At 41.0% G+C, this 19,366-nt stretch overlaps 1 protein-coding gene across 6 annotated transcripts in view; it reads left to right on the forward strand.

The window, feature by feature from the left end:
* DACH2 (dachshund family transcription factor 2) overlaps window positions 1-19,366 on the forward strand; it is a 251,444-nt gene that overhangs the window by 220,293 nt on the left and 11,785 nt on the right. For all 6 annotated transcript variants that reach the window (XM_077185958.1, XM_077185954.1, XM_077185959.1 and 3 more), the window contains exons 8-9: window positions 17,337-17,482; window positions 17,995-18,142. In XM_077185958.1, coding sequence (XP_077042073.1) covers window positions 17,337-17,482; window positions 17,995-18,142 — 294 coding nt within the window. The remainder of the gene's footprint in view (window positions 1-17,336; window positions 17,483-17,994; window positions 18,143-19,366) is intronic.

Here is a 19,366-nt window from a genome sequence, read left to right on the forward strand (position 1 = left end):
AGAATAAATCAAGCCTTCTGATCATAGAATCAACATTCTCGTCTCTTCTTCATCCTGAAAACCCTTGTGACCACAGTCACAGAGGGCAGGCATGGCTCAGACTCTTCAGCTGGAGAACAGTGTTTGAGACTAGAAAATCATTACTTCTTGCTTGTAAACATTGGAGGTGAACAGGTAAAGGAGATACAACAAACATGAAAGAAAGGGGATTTTACGGCATTACCCAGATTTGAGTTGGGTTTCAGTCACTCATTTCCAACTGCTCACTAAAATCCTGCAGTAAAGAAAGAGGAAACATGATCTGATATTTCCAACAAAAAAACTCAGCAGAGTGTTTCTTGCAGTGGGAGGAAATAGTTGTCCCAGGTCCCATAATAACAGTCTAGGCTCCCAAAAGCTGCCAGCATCTGAGGAGAATGGTGCCTGGTGAGAAATAGAGTAAGAAAGAAAGCATTTCCCATTGCTGGTGACTTGGAAGGAAAAACCTGGACATGTTCACAGTATGAACTAAGTGACAAAGCAATATTTTACACTCTGAGTGTGATTCCTTTACTGTTATCACCTAGTTCTAACTTCTCCCCTTTAAATATAATTCTGCTCCACAGTTTCCTCCACCTGCTGTTTTCCAAATGTCACACATGTCCTCAGTCCACATACACCATCATCCTTCAGCTACACTCCCCAGCCACATTTTCCACTGCCAATTCAAGCTCTCTCCAGCACCCAGCCTGCCTGTCTCCCTTTTTTTTTCCCTCTTTATGTTTGATTTTTTTTTTCTTTTCTGTAAGAAACAAATCCATATATTGACAAAGAAACCCTCAGGGTCAGAAACCTTTTTGGTTTTGATGTTTTGGGTTTTTTCCTACTTTATTTATTCTTTCTAAGTAAGTACCACACCAAAAAAAATGTAACACTTTTAATGACTTTTCAGTGTGTTAGGTAAGTGTAATTGACCCTGTGTAACATTGCTGTCTGCAGTTGGTTTAGATTTTAAAAAAATCCATAGTCTATCACATAGAAGACCTGCCTGGGGTGAGTGGAAGCCCTCAGCAGTGTAAGATCCAAAGCCATACCCTGCAGGTATTCAGCTCTGCTCAGGGAGTATTGTAAATTGTGATGATGGACACACAATATTCCCTGTGGAATCTTGCCTTTAGCTGGGCATGGTCTGGCAAGTTCTGCAGTTAACAGGCAAATAAAGCCCCCACAGCCCCTGCCTGTGCTGCATCCAGAGGCCTGGCCTGGGGTTCCTGGGGGGCTGGGGAAGCAGCTGTGCTCACATTCTGCCCTTGGAGCAGCTTTTGCCTTCACCTTCCCTTCACTGCTCCTGGAGGAAGCAGCTGATAGGGATCGACGCGATTTCCTGGGCACAGCACATTCAGATTTTTATTATGATATTACCAGGACATATGTTTGTGGAAAGAAGATATATATGCATATATCTCTCTGTTTAGCCTGGGAATAGAAACTGTGTAGAAATGGTATATTACCTGCATGAAACTGAAAATATGGGTGCCATAGGGTGCAGGAATTGGGCCCAGCTTTGCTTACAAATCAGCTTGATGATGAGGCTGCAAAAGTTATATTTTCACTGCTTTCACATACTGAATTTATTAGCTTCTGGAAATTGATTTTGGATGCCTTTCATTTGCCATTGGGCTGGAGTCAAAGGCAAAACGATGATATACCACATTTTGCTCACTCATCTTTTTATTGCCCAACTATTGTTATTGAGGAAAAGACATTTGATGTGTTCCTCAGAGGAGACAGAAAGCACATTTCATTTTCTTTTAATTGATGAAAGTGTAACTGAACACAAGTCCTGCAGTCCTCACCTTCAATATCCAGGAGGAGTTATAAGGGATAGAGGGAATGCCCTGGGATTCAGCTTGGATCAGGGCCTGAGAGCAGGAGCCAGCAGGGCTGTCAAACTTTGTCCTGTTTTATTTGCTTGGAAGGAACGGTGCAAAGTTAATATCGATGCAGTGCTGTGAAAGTGCTCAAGTAGTTATCTCTGGGAAGGTAATGTGAACTCAGCAGTATCATTGCTTTGATCTTTGGTTAAAGTCTTACAAAACTAGATTGCTGTTTGATTGACAACCTTGTCAGAGAGTGAATGAAGACTGACACTCTAATATTGAAAACGCAGCGTTTACAAAACTTAAAGCCCGAGTTTTCTCATGACACTGCTGCTTTTGTGGAAGACTGAATTTCACATTTATTTTTAAATAAGTGTATACCTTGCTGTGTGCAGCTAAAACTTATGATTTTAGACTGCTGGCTCACAAATTCTTCTCACCCTAATAATTGGTGCAGATATCTTTATAGCAAGAGCACTGTCACCGTGCATTTCAGGAGCTGCTGTTTGAAGGGTTGAACGTGGTGGTATTTATCACATCTCAATACCAAATCATGATCAATCCAGCACAGGCTGATGGATGCAGCAGTGGCAGGCTGAGCTTGGGCTGGGTAGTGGATCTGACAGTGTCTGGGTGGGTCTGATAACACAGGTTAAAGGTTTTCTGACTTGCAGGTCTCTCTTGAAGGGTTGTCTTCAGCTGTTGTTTCTTCAATTACCCCCTGTAATACCCTCAAATGAGACTGTTAAAGGGAGACTCAATTTGTGGAGTAGACTTCTTTCATGCCAGAAAGTCATGGGTACTTTTCCACACATCTCTCAATTTCTTCTTCAAATTAGACAAAATAATACATTTTGCTCATTCAAAAAATAAAGGGATTTAAACAACTCTCACTCCTATTTTTATCTGACATGACATTAACTGCCACGATTTAAATAAAGTGTAAGAATGAACCAGATTGTGCTTATTCCCACATCAAAATACCTTCAGCAAGAAAATGTCTCCCCAAAATAATAATCCTGCATCATCCAGAGGTGTTAGTGAAGAGACTCTTTATATGATGCAGTTTAAAAATAGGCACCCAAAAGATTTTCACAGAAGGGGCTGCTGAGCTGTGCTGTGGGGCGTGGGAACTACTTAAATTGGCTTTCCTGTCAAAGCCAGTGTTTGCTGAGACTACATCATCAGTTTTTCTTGACCTTCTGTTCTCAATTTACTTCAGGATTGCTAAATTCTATGTGCAGTTCTTTCCTTACCTCTCAGCTCATGTATGTTCTGGATGGATGTGTGTGGATGTAGCGTTTTAGCATCCCTAGGAATCTGCACAAACACTTGCAGATTGAGACATGTGCAGTACAATGTAACATCTTTACTAAAGTATCCTTCATGAAAAAATATTAATTAAAAGCCCAGATTTAAGCCACTTTCATCAGCAATGCAGTTTTGCTGAATAAACCCTAAATTTGACTGTAGTCTCAAAGTGGACGTGTAAGTCATGAGGATAATTAACCATTTCATTATTGGAGGTCTGCAAGTGAGTGATTTCAGAATGAAAAGCATATATAGCTGTGTTGATTATGCAGAATAAATTCTTTTCAAATACACATTTAAATCAGTACTTTTTTTTTATTGTGTAGAAAATGCATGTCCACGAAAAAACCCTCTATTGATCACCTAAATTTTGCTGTAAAGAATTTTTAAATATATATCTGAAATTCCTTTGGAAATGTCCACAATCTGCTTCCATATTGCAACACATATGGTAAGAAAATCTTGCTTACAAGCCAGTGACTGTTTTTAAACAGTTTTCAGAATTGCACTGAATAACAGCTCATGCACAAAAACTGGTGTGTTTTGTATTTATAACAAGCAGCTTAACATTTTCTAAACGATGACAAATTTCTCCTTGGATATTTTTTAATGTAATAATAGAATTAGTTTAGCTGTTTAGCTGTCCCTAGGGTTTTTTTATGTACGTAGGCACTGGTGGTATGTTAGGAATATTTCTGAGTCATTCTGGTTCTGTCTTCCTGCTTTCTTCAGAACTGAGAGGCCTCTGTGGCCATAGAGGTTGTTGCTGTTGATGGCTTTGATGTGTGTGTGTGTGTGACACGTAATGTTGATATTTAGGAACCGATTCCCTTGCTATGATTTTGATAAAGCAGTTTCTGGAACTTGTTGTATTTCAGTTAAAGATTTACGGCTCTCCTTTCGCCTCAGACCTCATTTTTAAAGGTCAGAAGAGAAAAGAAACCCCAAACCATAAACATATTAAGTGAAATATCCATGGTACCTCCAGTTAATGGTATTTCCTTAAAGCAGATAAGTTACTGAGCCCCCTTTTAAAACAAGAGTGTTAATTTACTGTTTCCTTTCATCTGTTGAAATAATTACTTTTCTTCTTCGCCTTCAACAGTTTGTTCTGGTCGTTAACATTTCTGTAAAATTAAGTTTGAAAGGTGCTTTTAATGTTCACATAGACTGCAGTGCACATTTGACTGTTAAAACCAACCTACTTAAGGCAGAACTAATGTTTAACACTCGCAGCTATTTGAAGTAGTTCACTGCCCGGTTTAATGGTGCTGCCAAGGGCAATGGTCACATTACTCGCCGCTGGATTTGGGGGAGTTCTTGTGCTGGCAGTAAAGACAATCCATGAGACTCCTGAAAACATTGGCTTAGATCTTAAAGGCATCATTTTTCTACTCCCAAAGCTATAAACTGTAATTTCGTGGGTAGCAGTGGACGAGAAGCACCAACCCCTGCTCTTGGCCACGTGCTCTGTTCAGGAGTCACAGTTTCCGTGTCTTAATGACCTTTCCTGCAAACTCTGGTTAAAAAAGATGAGATCAAGCTGTGCAAAAGCCATGCTGATGGTGGAAGAAGTGATCTTACCTCACGGGAACTGGGGTTTATGGGATCAGGTCAGCTTTAGGGCACCTGCAGCAGCAGGCAAAGAGCAACCCTGGGCAGCCCTGCCCGGCCTGGTGGGCAGGAGGGCAGGGACACGTGGGGACCCCTTGGCTGCATCAGCACCCAGCTCTGTTTTGGTCACAGCCCAAGCAGCACCCTCTGCTCTCTTGGTTTTTCTGGATCTCCCTGATTCATTTGCAGAAGTGGATGTGTCTGCCATGCTCTATAAAGGTGCTGCTCCAGCCTTGCACTGAGAACAGACCCTCCCAGTGGCCAAATTCACTTCAGACCATTCCCCTCCCAACAGTGCCTCAGTCTGAGGGGTTGAGAATGCAGGTCAGATAAGATGATTTATGGGAATCTTCAGGCCAATCCTACAGAAGAAAATGCAACTATTGTGGAGATGGGACCCGTGCTGGAATCCTCAGCACATCAGTGGGAATTGCCTGGTGCAGGACTGCCCTGAGTAACCCACAGCCCAGCACATACATCACATTATTCCTGTGTGAGGTCACGGATTTATAACCAAACAGCTGCTTTTTCTCCTTTGATAAGCAGGGGCAGGCAGAGAATTTAAAGATTAAACAATACATCTTCTCAACCAGAAAAAAAAATTATATATATTTACTAAACAGTGAGTGAAATTTTCCCCTTGGCTGGTCTAGTGCAATTTTGCAAGCTCCAACAATGCTGAATGGATGTTATTGAGAAGTGAATTTGGCTCATTCTTTTTTATGCTTTTAATAAATACCCAAGGGAAAGGCAGTTGTTCAAGGAAAATGAAATACAAATAAACATAAAATTTATTCTCAGTAGGCATTCTGAGGAACTTGGGGCTTGAGTTTTATGCCATGGTTTTTTTCCTGTTACTTGAAAGCAAAACTAAAATATTCATATAAGCTGTCAGTTCTCTAAGGCAAATTCATCCTTTTAGAAAATAAAATATAGATTCAGTGTCTAGAACAGAAACAATGTGAAACATAAAAATGATATTTCTGTTCCAGAGTACGTCATTGTAATGGACTGTATTATTTTGAACTGTAGATACAAATGTTGGGGGTTTTTGCACAGCATCCTGTAACAATTCTTGAGACACAGTCATGCACAAGACATCATTTGTAATTATAGCAGTTTGCCATTTTCAGCTGCTCTCTGCTTATTTCTCATTCAATTGATAATTCATGCACTTCAAGCTAATGAAGATTGTTCATGCTGCCACCTAATAGACATTGCCAGTTTTTCCTACCTCAATTTCAGGACAACCGTAGTAGATTTATTGGAAGGAAAAAGGAAATAAAAACTTAGTTACTTTCCAATGCCTTTTTCACTTAGATTTGTGGGGTACCACACAGAAGTATAGTCAGTGGAGAATGTTTATTGGAATAAAGAAGAATAATTTAGATTTTGGATTTCATTTCAGACTAATCATTGCCCAAGCTTTCAGACAATCCTTAAAAAAAAATCTGTGGTTCTCCAGGTGTAGTGTCCTGTGGAGGGTCAGAGGCACCTTTTTTGGATGCATGAGTATTTTTATTACCAATTCTTTATCTTTCATTATTACTGTTATTACTGTTTCTCAGTTCAAAAAGAACTTAGTTGCACTTTCTAATAATTGTTGGTTTAAACAAATCACAGAAAGAGACTTTTTATGGCTCTAGACTGCACATCCAACTGGGATACCTTTGTCAGATGCAGTGCAGGTTGATTTGAAGTCAGTATTTATACTAGAGAGTGTAAATCCAGACTCTGCATGGTAAAAGCCACAGCAGATTTCACTGTTTGGGACGGAGCTGCAAAGGTTCCCCAGCACCTGGATTGATTCTGCAAAAATGTGGGTTTTATTTTCCTGGAAGCTGTGTGGGAAAACACCTTCCCAGGTAAGGTTTATGTTCACTGATATTTTATCCACTGCTTGTTTTTCATTGGCCACAGCCTTGGAAATTTGCACAAACCACCCAGAAATAGCTTCATCCCCAGCCCCTTCCCCTGGGCCTGCTCACCCCTGTGAAAACCCCAGGGCTCCAGTGGCAGCATGTACAGCATCAGTACCTTTCAGAATTGTACAAAACTAGCTGATTAAATCTGATTTTAAATACTGCTTTCAGCCCAGAACCCTGCCTTTTTAATAATCAATTAAAACATTGCTTCATTGTGTTTATTCAGTGTGTATAAAGCACTGCTTGACATGGATTAGACCTTACATAGCAGTACACAGCTGTAGCCCATCCAGCATTTTCCAAATGAGTTTGCACAAGGAATAAAAGATTGCCATCTGAGCAACACTGGAGGGAGACAAGAGCAGACAAAAGGCAGTTAAATGCTACAAAAAGAAAAAAGACCCTGTTGAGATAGAAATTTCTGAGCAAATGCCTCCATTTCACAGGGAGATACTGTAGCAGGCAATGTACATTGATTTTAGCACGTGAAGTACATTGCTTTGGGGATTCATTAAGCTTCATTTTGTGCACTATCATGAATGGGGATGTCAGCCACTCTCTCAAGTAATGCAGGGTTTCAAAGCGAGGAGGTAGAATAAGCCAAAGTGAAAATATAATGTGCCCTGCAAAGAGAGTGAGGCAGTTGGGAAAGGAAAATGCTTGGCTTGCTAAAAGCCGTACGTCACAGGAGCAGTAATCAAAACCTAAACATTTGTGAAGGGGTTTATGCTTGTGGAGTTTATAATGTGCCTTGGAGCTGTACGTTCGTGCTCCTGGCTGGCCTGCTGGGAGTCCCCTGGAAGGAGAGATGCACTCATGGAGTGCAGAGCCTCATTCCTGTCCTTGGGAAGAAAAATGTGGACAATTGTTTGATACTTTTTAGTTGCCTTCTTCTTTGAACTTGTTCAAGCTACTTTTAAATTTTGCCACAGCTGGGTTTTTCACCTTCTGTATTTGCAGTGGGAGGGTGCTTAAGAAGGTGCTGTGTTCCTCCCCTCCACTCTTGCTTGGGAGCCAGTGGCAGAGCTCTGCTCTCTGTGGCCCTTCACCATCTCCTCAGGCACCAGCTGCCAAATCCAGAAGCCAAAGAAAGTGGCAGCTCCATAGAGCTGGATTTTTCAGCCACCAAACAAATCCAAGGCTGGTTTGAAATCTGTGAATGCAGAGGTATGGGTTCCTGTGTAATTTGTTTTGCTTTGTGCCTTCAGTTGAGAAGCATGTAACTCCAAGGGTTTATCCAGAAACCTGTTTAGTAAGTTTAATTTAGTAATTATGGCACCACTGACATTTTTTTGACTTAGCCTACTACCTAAATTACAGTGCTTTGGAAACAAAACATTCATGAAGTTCCTTAAAGTTTTCCTGGTGATGGGATTGCAATGCCAAACCATCAAAAGAATGGGATTGTACCTACACATGGCTGTGAGGGGAAAAAATCCTCATTGCTCAATTCTCCAGCCTTTGTGCCTTTCCTTCAGCAGGTGTGACTTTTTTTTAATGCAATTAACCCAAACACCAGGGCTTTACTGCCACACTCTGCCACATGCACTCTGTAGTAGAGCATGGCTTCAGGAATTTTCCTGGTCCACGTTGGTGGCACAGGGTGCTTGGGCAAAGAGGAGTAGAGGGAAACTGCTGAGAGCTGCTGGAAATTGTAACCCTGCACCATACTGGTGACCAGTTAGTGGGAAGCAGACACTGGAATTGCTGAAATAGTTCACACTTTCTTTTACAAGTGATGTTTTGTCTCTGTTATGTGCTGGGGGTCGCTGTGAAGGAGGTGGTCACTGCAGAGGTGAGCACAACAGAATAGCATCCACCTCTCCAGCAGCTCAGGCTCCTCTGGGGCAGGAACACAGCAGATTAATGTCAGATAGCTGCTGCCTTCTGCAGAAAGTTCTCCTCTTCCTCTCCCCTCCCCAGTATTTGACCCTTTAAAAGCGCTCAGGCCAAGTGACAGCTGCAGACTTCCCAGTTATTAGGCTGCAGAGTGGTGGATGTGCAGTGTTTGGTGCTTAGCTTCCATTTATACCCTGATCACAGCTGCCATTTGGGTCAGGAAGAGGTTTTCCTGTTGATAGATTGGCTGTGTGCTAGGAAAACTTGTCTTTCCCCAGAGCATCGTGTAATGATTGGGTGGTGAGGAGCTGCCATGGCCAGGCAGCTCCGCACGGATTGTGCTGGAATATCCGGGAGGCTGCCACTCTGTCACTGCCGTGTCACATCCCCACACCGGGGCTGGGTTCTGCCTCAGGGGCTCTTCTTGCCCTCCTGGCTCAGCCAGGGAGGAGCACAGAGATCAGGCAAATTCTGGCTGTTTCTTAGCCCCACAGAGGGTTGGTTGTGTCAGGGTGCAGCTCTGCGACCTGGAGTCCTGCAGGAGATACCGGCAGTGTCTAACTGGGGGCACTGGGACTGGAGGTGGGCTCACAGCAGGGATCAGGATGTGCTCTGGGCTTCGTGGGATGGATCAGGAGCTGGGGCAAGGTTAAAGGTTTCTGGGGAAAAGTCAGAATTAAAGCAGGTGAAATAAAAAGGGATGGATTTCTCATGCTTAATCAGGGTTTATAAAATCAATGTGTAACTGAACTGAATTCAAACACTGGGATATATAAGCAGAGTCCTTTATTGACATCTGAGGAATTCATCATTCATTCAGAAGCAAACCTTTCAGGTGCTCATCTCTCTGGGTATATTTTCCCGTTAATCATATTTCTCCTAACGATCAGTTTTGAAAGTTGTCTTATTTCTGCAGCGCAAAAAAATCCTGCCGGTGAACATTCCCCAATTGCACTCATAATTATTTCTGATTAAAAGTGCCCTGGCCTGACAGCACCAGGGAAATTAATAGGAGAAGCTTTCTACAAGTTTTAGAAGACGAGCAAAGACATACTCACTCCCTCTTAAAATTATTTAAGCAGGTGCTGTGGGAAGCCATTGCTTTTATAATGCTCTTCAGATGTTTACAGCAAAACATTTTTTCCCAGTGATTGAATTTTTCAAAGTACTAAAATACCACGGAGAAATATGTTTCCCACCAGTTTTATGGCTCCCTGGATGCATTCTATACAAACCTTGTATCTGCCTGGACACAAACACTCTATTGCAAAAAGATATCTTGCCATTTTAACAAGCTGCATTGCTTTGAAAGGATACACTGCATCACCAGTGGGAATGTCAGTACCCAAAGAGTAATACTGCTTTAAGGGTACTATTTTATTAAAGCAGACCTCAGTAATTTGTTCCTGACTGTTATACACCCTTATTTTATTAAAGGTATTTTACATCTGTGGAGGAGATTACTACCACTCCTATTTTCTCCACTGCTTGGCTTTAATGGATGATGTGGAATATAATATTTATTAAGCCTAAGCAAGGGAGGACATAATAGCAGAATTGTCCTTTATAACCTATTTTACACAGCTGTAAAATAAACCTTAATAAAGCAAGAATAATTATCCAGGAATATCCAGGAAATGGAGTATTCCTCCTGTTTCAAATATTTGAAAGGTTTAACTGCTGGCTGTATGTGTACTTTAAGAAATTGAACTCAACAGTAATAATATTAATATTAGCTTGATACTATTTTAAAATATATTAAGAGGTTAAGTACCTTGTGTGTCACAAGTGCTATGCTAGCATAAATCAATACATAACTGTAATTTCTCTGTGCTGTTGACTGTATATGATCCTCCAGGATTATCCTGTTTCCTTCATAGCTTTGTTTTCCTGTTTCTTGGTGTGATTTCTCTTCTTGGTGACAGTCGCTGGAATCTGTCCCAGAGGGAAAGATTTTGTATTAAGGACCTAATTCAGCTTTGCAAACTGATTCCTGATCAGATATTCCAGAAGAACTGCTAAAGCAATTCCTCTCTTCCCTCTTCCTTCTTGATTTCTTCCTCCTGTTGTCCTATTTATATTTTTTTTCATTGTGGAAATGATTTGGACTACAGTTATTACATTAATTATCCAAACTGACATTTTTGCAGTGTGTGAAAGGACAGGGTGGTATGTAAAATAGATGCACTAAGAACACCTACAGTATGACAACAAGTAGCAGGGTAATTGCTGAAAATGAAGTCTTTTCTGCTATCCCTTCTCTTCAACATCTGTTGTTCCATATGGAGTCATAAATATTTGCAACAAAATAGTTGAAGAAATAATCTCAACATTAATAGGGAAAAGCTGAATCCGCGAAGAAAATTGAAGAATCTTTTTTTTTTTTTCTTCTTGGCAAATTCCTCCTACCCATCCTCATCTGACACTTTAAAATCTCAGTAGAGGAATAGTCAGACTACAGTGATGCTTAAAAATCACCATGAAAAAAACCCTTTGTGAATGTTAATAGGAGAGTTAGCTGAGAAAAATTTTATAACCTCCTGATAATGACCATGAGGAGGATTTTGTTTATTTTGTTTCATTTCCCCCCTTTCTTCCATGCCACAGTAATTTTGCTACTAAACTTTTTATTGAATAGTTCACATTATTTCACAGAAATAATCCTCCTCATCGTGGTGAGGAGTGACAAGGTACTATTATTGCCTGAACAAAACAGTTACTTTAAATTGCCATATGGAAAATGCACATCAATAGTTTTTAAGCTTCTCTCTAGATTAAGAAGCATTTTAAAGCACAGAGCAACTTTAAATATTTTGGAATCCAGATCATCAAAACCTGCCTGAGGAGCAGCTTGTAGGAGGAAGCAAAGATAACAATAACACGGACAAACAACAAATTGTAAATAATTCTGAGTATTAAAAAAAGCTTATAAAGACTCTTTATATTTGTATTAGGAGCTTTAGTGGGAGTACTCAGGCTTTTCCTTAATGAACAGAATTTAACAAGGTGACATCAGTTGTATTTGTTTTTCTTAATCTGTACATACTGAACTTTAGGCTGAGCTCATGTCCAGTGAAACTTTAGTTCTGATGTTGAGCCAGTGAATTGCTGCACTTTTAGTTTTGTTTTTCACTATTATTGCAAACCAAGTATCTCATCTAACTCAGGTCTTTGTTTTTAAGGCTTGAATTAATAAAATATTTTCAGGTGTTTTTACTGCCAGTGCCATGTGAACATCAGAGTATATTGTAAATATGTTAAAGTTATAAATAGATATAATTTTCTGGGTTATTAATGAGAGTACACTGATGAAAATGTCAAAGCTGTATAATTATGCACCTCTTGATAAAGAGTGCACAGATAAAGGCAATTTATAAACTGTAATTTCACTTTTCTAGTGAAATTTTCATTTCTCTGCTTTTTGCCACCTCCTTGTATTCAAGCCTCAAGTGGCAGCTCTGTGATGTCCTTGGGGAGGACACACCCTTGTCATTCCCGAGATCAGGAATGGTGTCCAGGAGATCAGGGCAGGGCTGTCCCCTGTGCTGGCCCTGCTGGGGCACCTCCAGTGCTGGGGGCAGCTCGGGGACCCTCATGACCAGGGGGACACTGAGGGGCTGGAGTGAGTCCAGGGCAGGGAATGGAGCTGGGAAGGGAATGGAGCCCCAGGAGGGGCTGGGGGAGCTGGGCAGGGGCTGAGCCTGGAGCAAAGGAGGCTCAGGGGGGACCTTGGGCTCTGCACAGCTCCTGACAGGAGGGGACAGCCCCAGGTCAGGCTCTGCTCCCAGGGGATGGGAACAGGAGCAGAGGGAACGGCCCAGGCTGGGCCAGGGGAGGCTCAGGTTGGATACTGGGAAAAATTCCATCATGGAAAGTGTCCAACCCTGGCACAGCTGCCCAGGGCAGTGCTGGAGTCCCCATCCCTGGTGGCACTCAAAAGCCATGTGGATGTGGCCCTTGGGGACATGGCCAGTGGTGGCCCTGGCAGTGCTGGGGGAACAGCTGGACTCCATCAGGACCTTACAGCTCTTTCCCAACCTCAGTGGGGCCTGCAGTTCCTGCTGATCCCACTGAAAAAGTTTATTAAACACTTGTTCAGGCAAAATGGAGTGATTTCAGAGTGAGAACCTGCTTGGACACAGGTAAGTGGAGCATAGTTGATGGTGCCATTCTCTGATTGTTTCTAGAAACTTTTAAGGCAGCACAGAAATGTACAGGAAATGTGATTTAATTGTTAGATACTGCTCTCAAAGTGGAGTTTTTCCTGCCAAAGCTCAGTAGTGAACAAGGCTTGTATCAGTCACTGGGAAACGAAATGAAATCTGATTTAAAGGTACTGCACTGGATTAATCAGCTGCTCCTCAATTGCATTCATTGACCCCATTCATTCAGGGGCTGTAATTAAGAAAAACAGCAGTGACTTTAAATTTGGCACCTGAATCACAAGGTTAAAGCACTAAATTTCTGCCTGGTGCCTGGTTTACAGGAGACATCTCTTTTCTCACTGATGATCAGGAGTCTCAGCTCCTGGCAGAGCAGCAATGAGTGAGGGGGAAAAAATACAGAGGGTTATGGAGGATTTTGGAAGTTATTAAGACATGGAAGACATATAACCCTGTCCTTGTGGAATTAGAAATACTAAATACAAATACTTGAAATAAACAATGCTTCAGATTACAGGTTTTCATACTTGTTTTGCTGTAAAAGAAAAAAACAAAAAAACAACCTGGCTTCTAGTTAAGCAATACAGAAGTTGCCAAGATTTAAAATTAAAATAAGAAAACTTTCAGAAAACTGATTTTTCAGAAAACTGATTTTTCAGTCAAAATTTAAAATTTTAGCCCTAATTATATTAAAATACCCATGTTTGGACACCACCTAGAGCTGGAAGTCAGGGCACCTCTTGCCACCATGAAGATACATCAGTTTGGATGATTCTGTCAGGTCTTTGGGCAAATAATGGTATTTCAAATCCATATTTTACTTTCAGAGATGAGTCACACAGACAACCCAGCTGATGTTGCAAATCCTCTGCTTTATTTTATTAAAAGACAAAGAGGTCCATTAGAGTATCCAGGCTGTTCTGTAACTATGGGCCATTAAATGTAATCCCCATCACTCAGGTATGAAACCTGAAGAATTACAATTTTAATAAACCACTTCAGTCCTTGGGTTTCTAAATTTTACGCCACAGGCAGGGAAAAGGAGTGACCCAGCCACCATCTGTGTCCAAACCCATCTTCTTATCCCTGCCTGAAGGGTTTCTGAGATCAAATGTCTTGGTTAGTAACTAACAGGTTAATAACTATAAATCCTGTATCAATTGTTTCTCTCTCCTCCATATGCCATGTATTTATTTAATGTTTGAGTTATATTCTGTGAGCTGTTGGAGGTGAATAATGCTCCTACAGCTCCAGGTAGATAAAGTTTTTAAATGCATGAGAAGAAATAACTTGGTGGTCTAACCAGTGTAAATTGTGCCACTAATATTTCTCCCTTATTTTGAGAGGGATGTGGCATTTCAAGTGGATCAGGGCTGTGAGTGATGGGTTTAAAAACATGCCTTCAGAAAGAAAATAAAGCAGCTGGCAAATAAAAGTGCCTGTTGGTTTGGGCCATGCAGGGAGCAATTCACGATCCCCACATTCCCAGTGCTGTGTTCAGTCTGGAGGTTGATGCTTCATTTGCCAATCCCTGTTCCTGCAATTTAGGCAGAAGACAGAAGATGAAATACTTAAGCATATTGAATTAAGGGCAAGAAACTTCCTAGCAGATTTCTGTGTGCTTTCCCAGGATGATACTCCATTCACTGTTAGTGTTTACTGTGTATTTCTTTGCTCTGCAGTATAATTCTTACTTTCATCTATTCATCTGGATGTCAGCTAGAAATTAAAATGAAAAGACTGCACTCTAAATGGATTCCTGAATGCTTTTATAAAGCATGGCAGGTTTAACAAACAGGCTCGATAAAAGTAGTTCCCACTTTGCTTCAATAATCAGAAAGGTTGTTTGTGTCCTTGGTCAGCCTGGAGCTGTCTTGGCTTTATTTCTTGCTTATTCTGTTGTATTGTATATGTGAGTGCAGCTTTTAGCATTTATATTTTTAGTGGTGTTTAAAATCAAAATCCTTAAATCAACATTATTTTTTTTTCCATTAAAGAGATGCATTTGATACAGTCCCCAAGAAATGCTTCCAGCACATGCCATTTTTAATTGCTTTACCAATTATGATTCCTCAAGTCTAGCTAATAAATTTCTGCCTAACTGTGCATTTATTCAGAGCATGGGCAAGATGTAGACACCGTTCAGATGTGAAGACCTATTACAAGATTGAAATAGATTTCTAATGCATTTATCATTCATCTTTGCAGAGTGTGATTTCAATCAGAAAAAAAAATGATGAATGGTTTGACAGTTTCCACCCATATACGCTAAAACATAATATGCTGCTTCTAGTTTCAGCTATTACAGACTTTAACATGCAATGTGACCTTGGTCTGCAAAGCATGTTTGGTTAGCACAAAAACTTAATCATAAGAAGTCATAAGTAGAATCCTTCTTCTTTACTGCCCTTTTTCTGGGACTTGGAAATTTATTGCTTCTGGGACAGGTAGGATATGAACAATGGGCCAAATAGAGTCCAGGGTTATCTCATCTGTGTGAAAACTGCTGCTGAAAATCGATGTGACCTCTGCTACACTGTCATCCCAATTCCCACCCTCTGTGTCCTATTTGTCTTTTGGTAGAAGCTTAGATCTGTGTGCTGTCTCTGTGTGTCTCTCTTGGGCCAGATTATCAAAATGAATCATTGCCTGCATACCTCTTATATTTCTATTTATTTTCCTGGTGTTGACTAGGTCTGATGAAATATGATTCTTTTTGCATTTGATCCTCACTGCAGCAAGCAGCACCTAATTTAGCTGTGTCTATCTCTTTAAAGAAGAGTAATACTATTTTGAAACTTCAATCTGCTGTACAGTAGCATTACAAACCATAGACCATGCAACCTGTCTTCACAGTCAATAGTAATTTTCCTTTCGGCCAATTTAATGTTATTACTTTCATCTCCAAATAGCAGAGATTTCTAGAGGTGTTAGAGCAGCTCCAGTTTTGTTATGCATACTTCATGCATTGCTTTCTTTTTCAAATGCCACTTCTGTTTAGGCTTTTGTGACTCCGTGGCTTCGCTGTTATTTCTGTGTGGCACCATGTGTGACAACTAATCAAGTTATTTTAAAAACTCTGCTCCTGATATATTTGAATGTGAGAAATGGTGTGTCTGAATCAGCACAAACTTCATAAGTCTGAGTTCGTTACCTGAGTTGGGATTTTTAAATGGATCACTTAAATTCCATCTCAGATGCCATCTCTGAGGACGTGTGGAGGTTACTGGCTTTTGTTATTAGTCCTGAAAAATCATTAGGAAGGTGTTCCATTTAATGAACTCACAGAGCAAAGACAAAATACTCCCAAACCAGAGATTTCAATGAATACTTGAAAACTGCTAATGCTCCTGGTTTGTTGTCAGGTGGATGCAAGAGGTGCAGCTCAGTGGAGGCTCCTGAGTGTGTTACACCAGAAAACAGTGCTGCAGTGGAGACACCCTGGGTTAATTAGTTGTCAGATTCTTTTTAAGTTGTTTATTCTTAAAAACAGGAGTGGGAGAAGGAGACCTTTTGGGTGTGGTCTAATTGTAAATTCAGGCTTTAATATGACCAGGACACTTGACAGGTGAAACTCTGGGGGCTGGCTGTGCAGCAGCCCTGGGTGAGCACTGGCATCAGGAGCTCATGGCCAAGGCAAGGATCACAGGCTTCTCTAAAAGGGAGGTGCTGGGCAGACACTTGCCATGATTTCTGCAAGTGCAGGATCATTTTATATATATATATACTGGAATATTGCACAGAAGTACTTTTTTAGCATTTCAGAGTGAAAAAATTGTACAAAGTTTGGCTTCAGTCACAGCTAGATTTTAATTGTGTGGTTTTCAGCAATTAAAATGAATATGTGGGAAGAAGAAGTACTCAGAGGGATCTGAAAGAAGGAGCTACATCTACTGTCCTAAAAGATCCTTCAATTATTCTATTCAAGAAATGGGAGTTCCGTGGTGATAGTATTGATTCCTCACCAAATTGAAGGGATTCTAGAAAAAAAACCAAATTCTAACATTGTTTCTTTCTGGATACACATTTCTGCTGGCTGTGCACAGCTCGATCTATACCCACACCATGTATTTGCAAGAAGGAGTGCAGGGGGAAGCTGCCAGGCCCCAGTTTGCTCTCTGCAGGAGATGCTCCAGTTCCAAGCAGTGCTGGCAGAGGGGATGGATGACTCAGTGGAGATTATTTACTGCTGAGCACGGGAAGGGGAAAGGTAGAGGAGTAAAGAGATGTGATACATTCCTAGATTAGAATTTTGCCAAGGTTATAGCAACAAAAAGCACACATCACAGAATGGCAAACATGATAGAATGAAGACAGGTCATTCAGGTTTAATGAACTGCGTAATACTGTTATAATTCTGTGGTATAATTCTGTAGAATTTGAGATATAATAGTCTGTCCTCCATTACAGCTGTGTTATAGGCTCAGTGTATTGATTATTGTTCTGTACTATTTTGCCAACTTGCCTTGGCAACAGTCCCAGCTGCCCAAAGACTGAAACAATGTTGATTTTACTAATGCACTTGTGTTTTGACTTCCAGATAAACAAAATGCTAGTTGCTAGAAATGAACAGTCACCTATATTTCCAATGCTTTCTGATGTCGCTTTTAAACCTATCTTTACAGAAGAGGTCCAAATTGCCATTCCAATAATGAAACCAACCTTAGATAAAGTCCAACTGGCTGGACAGGCCTTGCCTCCTGGATTTCCGGCGCCATTTCTTTTTGCTGATGGTCTTTCATCAGTAGAAACACTATTAACCAACATTCAGGTAAATTCTTCTCTACAGGGCCAGGTTATGTCATGATAGATAACATGTGTTTCTTTTGCACTCTTAAAAAAGTTTCAGAAACTATTTTGTATTTGTAGTTTCTCATCTCTTTAATTTAATGTCATGCTTAGGTTTCCTCTCTCCCTGGCCTTATCAGTCATGGAAGGGTTTCATACATTGTATATTTGACTTAATAATTGGCAATATTTGAAATTCACCATTCTCATTATTCCTGCAGTGCTTCTCTCTGCAGTTATTGAGGTGAGCAGAGACATGGCACTGTGTGTGTAACCAAATTAACCAAAGCTGTACTGAATGATTCCATGCCACAAAATTCCTCATAAATAACTCCAACATTAGCTACTTCCAATACCCAGTTGTGTTTCAGGTCTGTAGGTTCCTGCTTCTAATCTTTCTGTTTTCCTAGAGGGTGTAAAAGAAACAAGTGGATGAATTTTGTCACTGCTGAAAGAAAATGGTGTTTTCAGATCTTGCATCTGTGTGTGTTTTAGGGCCTGCTGAAAGTGGCTGTGGACAATGCAAGAGTCCAGGAAAAGCAAATACAGCAGGAAAAGAAAGAGTTAAAGATGGAGCTTTGTAGAGAGCGAGAACTACGAGAGAGCTTGGAAAGGCAACTCACAGCTGAGCTGCAAAGCAGAGGTGAGTGAGTGAAAAATGGAGTTTAGGTGTCTGTGAAATGTGTAACCCTTTGGCATTTCCAGCTGGAGCTGTCGAGGGCTCAGAGTTAACTGCCATTCATACTCAGTGGAATGCAGCAGTGGACCTGCCCTGGGAATGAAAGATTCAAATCTCACAGAACCAGAGCAAAGCACAGGTTTCTGTGAGCAGAAGGAGCAGTGGCTGCAGGATTATTACCTGTAGGGCAACTGGCCCCAGAGAGTTTTGGCAGGTTCTGAGGAGGGAAGCTGGGCAGTTCCATGGCTTCCAGGTGTATTAGCATCACTCTGCCCAGGTATTCCCTGCCCGATTTTTTCATTTGACAGCTTTAATTTCTTTTTGTTTCTGCTGTTATCCTCCAAGCATCATCAGTCCTACTGTGAGAAAGACATGGCTTTAATTTGGGTATTCAGGTGATTTTTTTCATTACTTCCCTGGCCCACATTTCTGCAGCCTCAGTGCTGCTCAGTTTGTCTTGTAGAGAACTTCAGCTCAACAAAATAGACCTGTGAGAAATTGTCTGCCCAAGTGCAAGATCTGAACCAAATCGTCCTAGGTATTTTTTTTTTTGCATCAGGAGATTGAGGTGCAGTAGCACACCCCAAATGGGGCTTTCTGAGACAAAACCATGACTGGTTAGAAGCTTTTGATAATAACAGGCAATTAAATTGGTAAATCTGAATTTCTCGCTGTGCTGTTGCAAAGGAGGCAGTATTAGTATTCTTTTTAAAATTCAGATCTGCATCTGAAGGAAAGGAACAGCACTTCATGTGCCAAAAGCTACTTCTAGATTACATCCATGAAATCAGAAAGATAAAACTAGATAAGACCAAAAGTGTAGGTGCCAAGTCCTTTCTTCCTGTGCTTTTTGAATGGAAATTGGGTGTGTGGAGCTTTCTGCAGTGCCAGGTCTCACTAAGAGGCACCAAAGGGCTCCTCTCAGTTTGGGTGTGAAGGGTCAGTAAATCCTGCTGAAGATGTTAAATTGCATTGGATGTCCACAAATGTTGCATCACCCAAGTGTGGTGGGACTGTAAAACAAAACTGAGCTCCTTAGGCCAGCACAGTGTCCCCCTCCTGAATCCCAGCTAACTCACCAAAATCTTCAGGTCATTCACAGACTTTGATAGCTCCTGACTTGTGAGAGAATTTCACCAATAATCAGCATCCTCAGAATTGTCTGTCTTTCAGGTCACCACCACATGC

Source organism: Agelaius phoeniceus, chromosome 14, assembly GCF_051311805.1.
Source record: "Agelaius phoeniceus isolate bAgePho1 chromosome 14, bAgePho1.hap1, whole genome shotgun sequence".
Lineage (NCBI taxonomy): Eukaryota > Metazoa > Chordata > Aves > Passeriformes > Icteridae > Agelaius > Agelaius phoeniceus.